General features: G+C 41.1%; 1 protein-coding gene across 4 annotated transcripts in view; it reads right to left on the bottom strand.

Moving 5' to 3' along the window:
• Positions 1-1,956: 1,956 nt before the first annotated feature.
• The window catches only part of MOV10L1 (Mov10 like RNA helicase 1), a 226,876-nt gene continuing 216,422 nt past the window's right edge, over positions 1,957-12,410 (bottom strand). For all 4 annotated transcript variants that reach the window (XM_077264879.1, XM_077264881.1, XM_077264882.1 and 1 more), the window contains 3 exons: positions 9,149-9,289; positions 6,110-6,201; positions 1,957-2,447 (listed from right to left, as the gene is read on the bottom strand). In XM_077264879.1, the coding sequence (XP_077120994.1) occupies positions 2,438-2,447; positions 6,110-6,201; positions 9,149-9,289 (243 nt within the window). In that variant the 3' untranslated portion in view covers positions 1,957-2,437. The remainder of the gene's footprint in view (positions 2,448-6,109; positions 6,202-9,148; positions 9,290-12,410) is intronic.

Genomic DNA, 12,410 nt, shown 5'->3' with positions numbered 1-12,410 from the left:
AAATACAGAGGGTTCACTGCACGGTGCAAACCACTCATAAGCATCAAGAATAAGAAGGCTAGACTGGACTTTGCTAAAAAAAATCTAATAAAGCCAGCACAGTTCTGGAAGAACATTCTTTGGACAAATGAAACCAAGATCAACCTCTACCAGAATGATGGAAAGAGAAAAGTATGGCGAAGGCGTGGTACAGCTCATGATCCAAAGCATAGCACATCATCTGTAAAACACGGCGGAGGCAGTGTGATGGCTTGGGCATGCATGGCTGCCAGTGGCACTGGGTCACTAGTGTTTATTGATGATGTGACACAGGACAGAAGCAGCTAAATGAATTCTGAGGTATTCAGAGACATACTATGTGCTCAGATCCAGCCAAATGCAGCCAAACTGATTGGACGTCGTTTCATACTACAGATGGACAATGACCCAAAACACAAAGCCAAAGCAACCCAGGAGTTTATTAAAGCAAAGAAGTGGAATATTCTTGAATGGCCAAGTCAGTCACCTGATCTCAACCCAACTGAGCATGCATTTCACTTGTTAAAAACTAAACTTCAGACAGAAAGGCCCATAAACAAACTGCAACTGAAAACCACCGCAGTGAAGGCCTGGCAGAGCATCAAAAAGGAGGAAACACAGCGTCTGGTGATGTCCATGAGTTCAAGACTTCAGGCAGTCATTGCCAACAAAGGGTTTTTAACCAAGTACTAAAAATGAACATTTTATTTAAAATTATTTAATCTGTCTAATTACTTTTGGGCCCTTTAAAAACAGGGTGGCACATGTTAAGGAGCTGAAACTCCTAAACCCTTCATCCAATTTTAATGTGGATACCCTCAAATGAAAGCTGAAAGTCTGAACTTCAACTGCATCCGAATTGTTTTGTTTCAAATTAATTGTGGTAATGTCTATAACCAAAATTAGAAAAATGTGGTCTCTGTCCAAATATATATGGACGTAACTGTATGATGGGTGCAGGTGACAATCTGGACTCTTGTGCGCTAACAACTGAAAACGTTGACTGAGTTTTCCTAGGGGGCATAGCACACCTATCGTGCTTCAGGTATTATTAGCTTGGTTTGCACACAAAATATCTCTATGGTTTTTTATGTTTGTTGTTATTTGGGTTTTTAACTCTATATTGATTCAAAATTACATTTTATTAATTTACGTTTGCTAAAAAGTCCGTCTGTAGATAATATAAAAATAATAATAATAAAAATACATTATATATATATATATATATATATATATATATATATATATATATATATATATATATATTGGCTTATTACACAGGATTCTCTGCCCTTATCACCCTTTTAAAAAGATTTTCACGCTTTTATATATGCTATGAGTAAAGATTTGTACATTATATTTGGGCTTCATTGCTTCCCTCTGTTTTGGGATAATATAGCGATGTTCGGCAGCAAAACCTGTGTTTCATCTTAAGTCACTGTGTAGCTCCAGGCTTAGGGTAAGTTCACACTAGGCATTTTTTTCAGTGTTTTTTTTTTTTTCCCCAGCACAACCTGATCTCTTGGCAGGAATGAAGCTGCAGAAAAAAAAGTTTTCCTTGCTTTTTTTGCTGCGGTTTTGGCATGCTAGATTTGTCTCTTGTGAATGTTGATAAAGTTTAGTGTTGAAAAAAAGTCCTATTCCATAGAATCAGATTTTGGCACAAAAAACGCAGCAAAACATGATACCTGCGTTTTTGGTGCATTTTTTCCACCGCCCATTCAGGTCGATGGGTGAAAAACGCTGAAAGTTCATATCAAATTATACATCAGTCACTGGTGGTGTTAGACCCAGAGTAAAAGTGTTTCTACATTTTCAATTAAATGTGTTTAAATATTATAAAACAAAGCAAATTGCAATTTAAATTGCATTATTTAGAACTACAATGAGACAAAAAAGGCAATTTTAACCCAAAAGGGAAGAAATTAGAGACTTAACTCTTGATATGCTTTTATTAACATACATTGTGACTAACAAATACTGTGACCAACAAGGAAGCAGTAATGGCAGTTACCATGATAAGAAGGGGTTCCTAGTTCCTAATGACATCAAAAATACAAACGGAATTTTTATTTGTACCCTACATTGTATTGAAGGGCAATTCACTAGATGGAGTTAGTACTGAAATAAAACTTCCCTAACCAGAGAGCAGTTTATTACAGAATAATAATTGTTACTGCATGAAAAGCAAGCTATGTACCATAGGTATGGAAAACACACTGCCTCCAAAAAGAAACTGAAAAAAATAGTGCAAGTGTTAGATCAAAAGATCACTCCGACAAATTAATGCCATCACCCTTATTGTTTCTAGGGCAAAATGTGAAAACCATAATATTATAAGAATGTAGAACTGGTGGATGACGATGGATCTATCCAGTCAAATCTTCTGCCGGTTGGTTAGAAGCCATGTTCCCAATGATTAATCACACCTGAAAACACAACAAATATTTCATGTAGCAGCAGTTTTCTTGTATACTTAAAATAAACACAATGTTTTATCAGCGTGGGAAATGAAGTGACCCTGTCGACCGCTTCATGCTGCCAGAATCAGAGACCGGCCCCTGCATTATAAATATCTTTGTTTGACCCTTTATGTTTAGAATGCACGAGGGCGGCAATGTCAGATTTATGCTGCCTGTGGTTCGATCAGTATGAATCAGCTAAAAGGTTCCCTTTAAATAAAGTTTAAAGCATTGAAAAGGTAAAAATTAAGACTAACGTAGCATTTACACAACACAATGAAAAATGTCTGACCGCCGACCAGCTACATGTTTGCTAATCAGCACCTGTTGACTGCCAATGCAGGCAGACCGTGCTTCAGATGTGTACTACGCTATCTGCAATAAATTGTTCAGTTCGCATAGACTGCCATTGTCCTAAGCAGCATAGTTGATGCTTAGGTCATGTGCACACGTTCAGTATTTTTCGCTTTTTTTCGCTATAAAAACGTGATAAAAACGCGAAAAAACGCTAACATATGCCTCCTATTATTTACAGTGTATTCCGCATTTTTTGTGCAAATGTTGCATTTTTTTCCGTGAAAAAATCGCATCGCGGAAAAAAAAGCAACATGTTCATTAAAAATGCGGAATTCCGGGGATTCCGCACACCTAGGAGTGCATTGATCTGCTTACTTCCCGCACGGGGCTGTGCACACCATGCGGGAAGTAAGCAGATTATATGCGGTTGGTACCCAGGGTGGAGGAGAGGAGACTCTCCTCCACGGACTGGGCACCGTATAATTGGTAAAAAAAAAAAAAAAAAGAATTAAAATAAAAAATAGTCATATACTCACCTTCGATGGCCCCCGGAGTGTTCCCGCCTCTCACCGCTGCATGCTGCCGCTTCGGTTCCTATAGATGGTGTGGTTCAGGACCTGCGATGACGTCGCTGTCTTGTGATTGGTCGCGAGACCTGTCATGTGACCGCTCACGTGACCGCGACGTCATCGAAGGTCCTGAACCACACCATCTATAGGAACGGACGCCGCTGAGGATATCGGCTGTCTGCAGGTGAGTATAACCATTTTTTTATTTTTTTTTATTATTTTTAAACATTCTATCTTTTACTATTGATGCTGCATAGGCTGCATCTATAGTAAAAAGTTGGTCACACACTATGTTTGACAAGTGTGACCAACCTGTCAGTCAGTTTTCCAAGCGATGCTACAGATCGCTTGAAAAACTTTAGCATTCTGCAAGCTAATTACGCTTGCAAAATGCTAAAAAAAACGGGAAAAAAACGCAAAAAAAAAAATGCGGATTTCTTGCAGAAAATTTCCGGTTTTCTTCAGGAAATTTCTGCAAGAAATCCTGACGTGTGCACATACCTTTACACAGGATGATGCACAGATAAGAACGATTATCTTTTGGGCAGCACAAAAGATCATCTCACCCAACAAACCACCATTTTGCTAATTTGTCGTGAACAAGCTTTCCTGTAATCTATTTGATAATCATGTGGTATACATGCCACTTGGGAGTCCTTGTTAGTTTATAACTTTCCACCCCTTCCACTATAGCCAAATTTCCGTTCCTTTTTTTTCCTCCCCTTTTCCCAACTTTTTTATTTTTCATTCGAGTTAGTCTAAAAAAAGGGCTTGTTTTTTTGTGGGCCGAATTGTAATTTTCAATGACATCATTTATTGTACAATACAATGTGCTGGAAAACAGGGAAAAAAAGTGTAGTAAAATTGTAAGCAGAATTTCAATGGCCAAATTAATTATAAGGACATGTGGCTCTTTCAAAGACTAGACCAGAGATTCCTATACATGCCCAGTCCGTTCCCCAGTTACTGAGAAATCAGTGTTTGAATTGATACGCAAATTAGAATGTAGTTCTGAAGCCCGTGTCACTCCAGCTCTATTTCCTGCTCAGTGCCGCCTCCTCCTGGTGCTTGACGGATGGCTCCTTTGAAGTCACACCACATAGAAGCGGTCAGTCAAGCAGGAGGAGGCAGCGCTGGGCGGGGAATAAATGACAGAGGCTTCAGATCTACAGCCTCATGTCCATATCAATTAAAACGCTGATTTCTCATTAATGAAACAGATTGACCATGAAAAATTATTGCTGGACTTTTCTTTGAAAGATCTACATGTACATGTAAATAGTTTGGGGTGTCAAATCCTGCTAATAGATTCCTTCGAAAAATCTATGGTCAGGATAGAGTCGGTCTTTGGAAACATGGACTTCTTCCCCCTATATGCCATTGTCCAATCATAAGTGGGCAGATACATGCAGGGGAAAGAAGAACACGCCCCTACAACAGCTTAGAGCGGTTTTCTCAGTGTGAGCCATATAATTACAGACGGAGTGGAGACATCTACATCTTGCCTATAGATATTAACAGCTAATTTACATATTAAGAAAAATGTAATTCCATAGAAATGCATAATATCAGAGATATGATTGTATGTTTTTTTTTCAATTTTCTATGACCTGCAAGATCCTATAGATAACTTAGAAGGATTAAGCCTTCTGATGGTTTCCCTTTAATAGGATTTTTTTCTTTTTTAGGACCCTCAGCGGGCTGTGATCATCCAGAAACTTAAAAAATGTACTGCAATACAACAGTATTGCAATGCATAGTGAAAATGTAGGTCTCCTATGAAGTTTGGCCTATCACTGAGCTTCAAAGGAGTAGCAAGATGGCAGCAACACAGGCCTTCAGCAGGTCCCAGGCTGCCATGTTAAGAAATTGATACCAGACGACTGCGTAGCAAGAGGCTGATGGTAACTGGTATGCGTGAGCATTTGTATCTGGTCCATTTAGGCACAGCTGTCAGAGGCTGACGGCAACATTTAAAAAATTAACAGCAAAGATTGAAGCTTAGCTCCAGTCACTGCTGTAGTAATGCTAGCGTAAACTGTGTGTGGACAGATCTCATCTCTGAGCCCAGATCACACATGGGCACCCAAGGAGTGACAACATGTCATATTGTGCCAAACACTAGAATAAGCATGTTGTATACACGTATGTAGAATCAGTTTAGAAATCCAAACTGCTACTGTAAATCGTTAGACAAACATGACCGCTCGGAATAGTAACACTTTTCCAAAGAGTATTTGGTTTATTTGCTTAGTTATATGGTTTTTAGTAAACTAAAATTACAAAGATAGATTTTACATGTATCCTGTTGATACCATTCAACCCCTTAATACTGCATGCATTTTAAACCATAAAGATTAAACAAAATTCTCAGTACTTTCATTGCTGCATTTCAAGAGCCGTCACTTTATTTTGCGACATAGTACGATGCCCAAATCTATATATCTGTAATTATTATGGTTAGTTCAAAAAAGATAAACTGTACACAGCCTGTTGTGGCTTTACTAAAAGGCTTGCAAAATAGGGTTCCTTTGTTTTTGGAAAACGTTACTACCAAAGATGTCAGGCAATGGGTTTATTCTGTCATTCCCACAGGATGTAGGCCTCATTTTTTATTTTTAATATTCGGGTGGTAATGCTCTTTCATATAAAAACCTGAACAAACTATGCAAACCATAAAAAGTACTGGTAATTGAATTATCAGGTTATTTCCTTTTAAAATAAAGTACCACCATTATTACAAAGAATCCTAAAGACACTCACTGCTGTAGAGATTCCAGAGCGACGGGTAGATTACAGCCTGTGTATGCTCCATTTACAATGCTGTACTCAAGCAGTGCACATGCACAAGGATCCTTGATAGAAGAAAACATTGCAGTAAAAATACATGAACAAGCCTGACACACAACAAGATGCATTCCACGTAAAGGAGTGATTAAGATGACAAGTGATATTCTAAAAGGCAACATGGGTACAGCTAGCGGTACAGTTTTGGTCCCTCAAATTCTAGTGATAATTACTACCCAGTAATTCTTCTAAACATACTGACCAGTGATCTGTAATGGGACTATCAGCACAGAATGACTGTTCATACCACGTACAGGCACTCGGCGCTTCATGGCCGAATAATTAAATACACCGTCCCACCTGATTGTTTTCCACCTATCTCCACCCTTCGCTGGCCCTATGAAGCCAGAGCGGTCAATTAAAGAAGGGGAGAGGTGGAGAGTGAGGGAAAACAATTCCCACTAATAATGAAATCTATAAAAAAATAATTGAATAATAATTGCACTAAAGTACTGAATTAATGTGCAGGTGACCATATGCCACGGCCAATATATAGATGATATATAAAACCACTATAGACAGCTCATGTGTAAAAAAAAAAAAAAAAAAAAGAAAAGAAAAGGAGGGTATTTAAAACCGTTTCAACTCTGTTAAATTGGTGGTTTTCTTCTATGAGCTGCTTGCTTCAGGATCCTTCTACAACATTTCCATAGGATGAAAGTTGTTAAGGGGAACCTGTCACCCCCAAAATCGATGATGAGCTAAGCCCACCGGCATCAGGGGCTTATGTACAGCATTCTGTAATGCTGTAGATAAGCCCCCGATGTATCCTGAAAAATGAGAAAAAGAGGTTAGATTATACTCACCTGGGGGGGCGGTCCGATCCGATGGGCGTCTCGGTCCGGGGCCTCCTATCTTCTTATGATGACGCCTGTCCTCTTCTTGTCTTCACGCTGCGGCTCCGGCGCAGGCGTACTTTCTTTGCCCTGTTGAGGGCAGAGCAAAGTACTGCAGTGTGCAGGCGCCGGGCCTGTCTGACCTTTCCCGGCGCCTGCGCACTGCAGTACTTTGCTCTGCCCTCAACAGGGCAGACAAAGTACGCCTGCGCCGGAGCGTGAATACAAGAACAGGACGTCATCCTATGAAGATAGGAGGCCCCGGACCGGACCGCAATGCCCATCAGACCGGACCGCAGCAGGAACGCCCCTGGGTGAGTATAATCTAACCTCTTTTTCTCATATTTCAGGACACAGCGGGAGCTTATCTACAGCATTCCAGAATGCTGTAGATAAGCCCCTGATGCCGGTGGGCTTAGCTCATCTTCGATTTTGGGGGTGTCAGGTTCCCTTTAAGGTTATTCCTTAAGAATTCCTTAGTACAAAGGTGAAGGAACCTCAGACTCGCAGGCCATTTACGGATCACAATTACTTTTTCTCTGGCCCTGGACAGATTCAAGACAAGACCACAGTGTTTGGGTCAGAATCTGTGTTTTTACGGCTGCCAGCCATTTAATTTTTTTGCTCTGTGAGCACGCGCATGCAGTGTTCACTACTGAACGAGGAGGCAAGTGCACTGAAAACTGAGAGATTACGCCTGGACGCAAGTACCAGCTTCAAAACAATACTTTGTCGGCGGAGTTGGCGTGCAAATTGTATGGCCCCTGAAGGATAGTATAAATATCCAAATGACCCTTGGCAAAAAAAAAAGTTTCCCTACCCCTGCCTTAGTAGAACGACTTGTGTGCTTTGGGTTGTCTTGCAGCATGACCAGAGTTATCTTGAGATTCAGTTCTTGAATAGACATCCTGACATTTTCCTTTAGAATTTTCTAATAGAATTCAGAATTCATTGTGCATCAATGATAACAATCCGTCCTGGCTCTGATGTAGCAAAATAGGTCTAAACCACGATACCACCACTACGTTTCACAGATGGTATTAAGTTTTACTACTGTAATGTAGTCTATTTCATTCTCCAAACAGAACACTTCTTAATTAAACCAAAAAGCTCTACTTTAGCCTCATCCACATAACATTGTTCCAATACTTTTCTGGCTTGTCTAGGTAATCTTTAGCAACTACAAGTAGGCATCAAATGTTCTTTTTGAAGAACAGTGGCTTTCTCCTTGCCATCCTGCTATGCATTGTTGTTCAGTGTCCTCTTGTTGGTGGACTCAAACGGGCTTTAGTTGCTTCGAGACCACTCCTGAGGATGGTGGTAATGGTCTTGAATGTCATCCATTTGTACACAATTTGTCCGACTGGATTGGTGGAAAACAAACCCTTTAGAGGTGGTTTTGCAACCTTTTCCTGCCTGATAAGCACGAATAACTCCTGCTGGGGCACTCAGGAATCTCCCCTTTTCATATTATAATACACATCCACAAATTTGTTGTGAAGATCGGACTTTGATAGATCCCGATCATTTAAATAAAACATGTCGCCCACTCACACCCGATTGCCACTATATAAAGTTATCTGTTAATCCCAATAGTTAATATACTTTAACAACTAACAGACATGTAATATTGGTTAACTTTCCTTGATAAAAAAAAAAAAAGACAAAATAATATTCTTAATTGATTTGTTTGATTTGGTTCTCTTTATCCATCAGTCAAATTTATGTGGAAAAATTCTGAAGGGTTTGCAAACCTTCAAGCATCACTGTACCTCAGATTCTTTTTCACATTTGTAGTAATCATGGAAGTTATGTTCATTAATGTCAGAGCTAAATCTATTTCACGGAGCAGAACATATTACTCTACATATATTCGTCATCATAATCTCTAAACAATGGGCACATTAATTGAAACTTATTTCTTTGTCACTATTATTAGATTAGAATACCAGAGAGATGTGTGTGAACAGAGCCCAAGCTTTTAATGTTGTAAATGAGTTGGTGGAATTAGAAAATTACCTTGGATCCTAAAGGAAACTTGCCACTAACCCAACTGTTTAATGTAACCAGGCCAGAATACGTTAAACCTCCCCTCTTATATACATTTTTGCACACTCACCTTCATGAGAATGTGAGGGTTTCCAAGTACAATCAGCAGGGCCTTTGGTCTAGTTGTTGCAACATTGAATCGTTTTGGATTGCAGAGGAATCCCAGCAAGCTTCTAGAGTCATTGTACAGAGAATCTTCGCAGGAACGAACCTAAAAGACCAGCTTTATTTAAAACTGAAATATTTTTATCCTGAGGTTTATCATCAAGCGCCGTAATATGTATTGTCAACCCGAATACTGTGAGATAAACGTCTCCAGCCTGATTAGACACATATTGGGTTGCAAAACATTACACAGCATTAATAGGAATATCTAGGATCCTCCATACTAAGACAGGCAATGACGCAAAAGAAAAGTACAACAATCATTTACCCTAACCACTTCCCAAAACATGACATACATGTACATCACGTCAGGATCAGAGTGAGCAAACATCTCACCAGTTTAGCCCTTTGGATGCTGCAGTTGCTATTGACCTTGGAATCTAAACTGTTAAATATAAAGACCCTCCATTATACAATACACTTGTAATGGTATACAAAAGCACCAATACATACTAAGAGCCACCACAAGAAGGACTTAAAGGGGTTGCCACTACTAGGACAACCCCTTCTTGATCTAATTGTTTGGCGCCAATAAAATAAAAAAGCTTACACTCAACCCCTGTGCCGGTGTCGTTCCAGCAGTGACAGTGACTCCAGCGCTGATTGGGTGACGGGGTCACGTGTTGCGACAACCGCCCAAGAGCCTGGGAATGAGAGTACATACACCACTGGAAAGTCGCCAGCACAGGAAGGGGGTATAAGCTTTTTTTTTTTTATTTTATTGGGGTCAAGCGTGGGGGTTGAGAAGGGGTTGTCCAAGTAGAGGACAACGTCTTTAACCCCTTCCCAACAAGCACCATACATGTACTGCTCTGTGGGAGCTGTCTTCCCGCAAACAGCAGTACAGGTACGGCACGCAGAGCGTCGTGGCGATCGGGTGCGGGTGTCAGCTCTGTGTGAGAGCTGACACCCCGCAGCAACGCCCACGATCGGTGCTAGCACCAATCGTGGGCATTTAACCCATCTGATGCCTCTGTCAGCAGTTACAGCGCAGAGGAGAATCGCACAGGGAATGAAATTTATCAGGACAACGCGATGCGTTCGCAAGATGGCCACGGGGGTTCTTCAGGGTCCTGCAGGGAAGGCGGCTTGGGAGCGCCTGCTGAGAGCCGGCGCTAGCATGCCTCCTTCCCTGCCTGTCTGATGCTGATGTGATACTCTGCAGTGCAGAGTATCAGATCAGCTATCTGACAACCTAAAAAGTGATGTCCGAGGATGGGACAACGTAAAAAAAAAAAGTGTAAAAACATTTTTTTAAAAAAATCCCCAAATAAAAAAAAAAAAATCAACAATTTTTCCAATAAATACATGTAAATAAAAACAAACAATAAAAGTACACATATTTGGCATTGCTGTCTCCTTAACAGCCCCTCTATAAAACTGTCCCACTCGGTAACCCCTTCAGTGAACACCGTATTAAAAAAAGAAAAAAAAAAGGTAAAAGACAATGCTTTATCATACTGACAAACAAAAAGCCCAATAAAACAGACATTCAGACCCAACTTTTGCTAGAAAACTGGTTCTTTTAGCCTGACATGAGAGACATTTCTGAGTAATTTTGCCAAGTTATGTTTAGCCACAGATAGATGAAAGGTTCTCTAATGATTATCAATTATTATTTTCACCACTGCACAGTATGGCAAGTACAATAACACTTAAAGATGACCTTTCACCAAATATTTCATGTTGATCTGGACACAATGTAATAAGCGCTTATAGAGCACAATAAAACTTATTTTTTTCGCCTCTGTTGCAGATATATTAGTGATCAAAGTATTTGAAACCTATTTAACTATGGAGTGAGGGGCAGTGCTACAATGCTTTTAGTAGCTTTCCTCTCATAGTGCTGCCAAATCTGTCAATCATAAGAAGGCATCCACATACAAGGGGGAAAAAAAATACTCCCTACCATAGGTACTGTACTATGGCACAGTCTGCAACTATCACTGCATAGGGATTATATGGGCCTGAGCAGACCTCAGTATGTAAAGGTACCTTCACACGAAACGACTTTGTAACGATATCGCTAGCGATCCGTGACGTTGCAGCGTCCTGGCTAGCGATATCGTTTAGTTTGACACGCAGCAGCGATCAGGATCCTGCTGTGATGTCGCTGGTCGCTGAATAAAGTTCAGAACTTTATTTGGTCGTCAGATCGCTGTGTATCGTTGTGTTTGACAGCAAAAGCAACGATACCAGCGATATTTTACACTGGTAACCAGGGTAAACATCGGGTTACTAAGCGCAGGGCCGCTGTGTGACAGCTCTCCAGCGACCAAACAGCGACGCTGCAGCGATCGGCATCGTTGTCGCTATCGCTGCAGCGTCGTTTCGTGTGAAGGTACCTTAACAGCTTTCATCTCCAGCAGCTAGTGTGAGGGTGAAGGGGAGGGAGGGGGGGGGGGGTGTGCTTGGAAGCCAGTAGAGCAGAGTTAAAGGCACCACATTTGCTTCAACATTGCTATTTGTATTTGCTATGTGTATTTGGTCTTGCCAATAAAGCTCATTTGAACTTGAGAGGAGAGCTACATGGGACGGTGACGTGAGTGTGCGACTGCGACCAGGCCTGTGCAGAAGGGGGGCCCGTCGACTCCAATTTCACCTGGATGTGCATCCTCGGACGCACATTCAGGTGAAATGTATTGTGGTGCAGAGACGCTGTGCTGCAATACACGCCGCCTGAGAGAGACCAGCAGCTGACATCGGACTGACACAGATGTGGGGCGCATGGCCCTGCTGGCATGCCAAAATCAGCTGCCGGCTCCTGTGCCCGTTACAAAAGAGGACGCTGCGTGCCGTGGAAGTGAGAAAGGTGAGTATAATACTTTGTTTCTTTTTAAAATGTGCTAGAGAAGAACAGAAATGGTCCAGAATGAGGGACATCATACTAGAAAGGGGACAAGATGGAGGACATTATTCCAGGATGGGGAAATATGTCCTAGCATGGGGGGCATCATTACTGTAAGGGGCCAGGATGAAGGAGACATTCATTATTAAGAAGGAGCCAGGACAGGAGACAAACACATATGTCTTTACAGGATCTAGAACGCTACAAGGGTCCATACATCTGACCAACATGCAGGTGGGGGCCCAGGTTCAAATTCTGCACTGGGGCCCATTGGACTCTAGTTGCACCATTGGAGCTACTGGAAGAGTTTGTAGTGAAA

Source organism: Ranitomeya variabilis, chromosome 5 (genome assembly GCF_051348905.1).
Source record: "Ranitomeya variabilis isolate aRanVar5 chromosome 5, aRanVar5.hap1, whole genome shotgun sequence".
NCBI lineage: Eukaryota > Metazoa > Chordata > Amphibia > Anura > Dendrobatidae > Ranitomeya > Ranitomeya variabilis.
The sequence above is the reverse complement of the archived record's forward strand: the minus strand, read 5'-3'. Positions and strand labels throughout refer to the sequence as shown.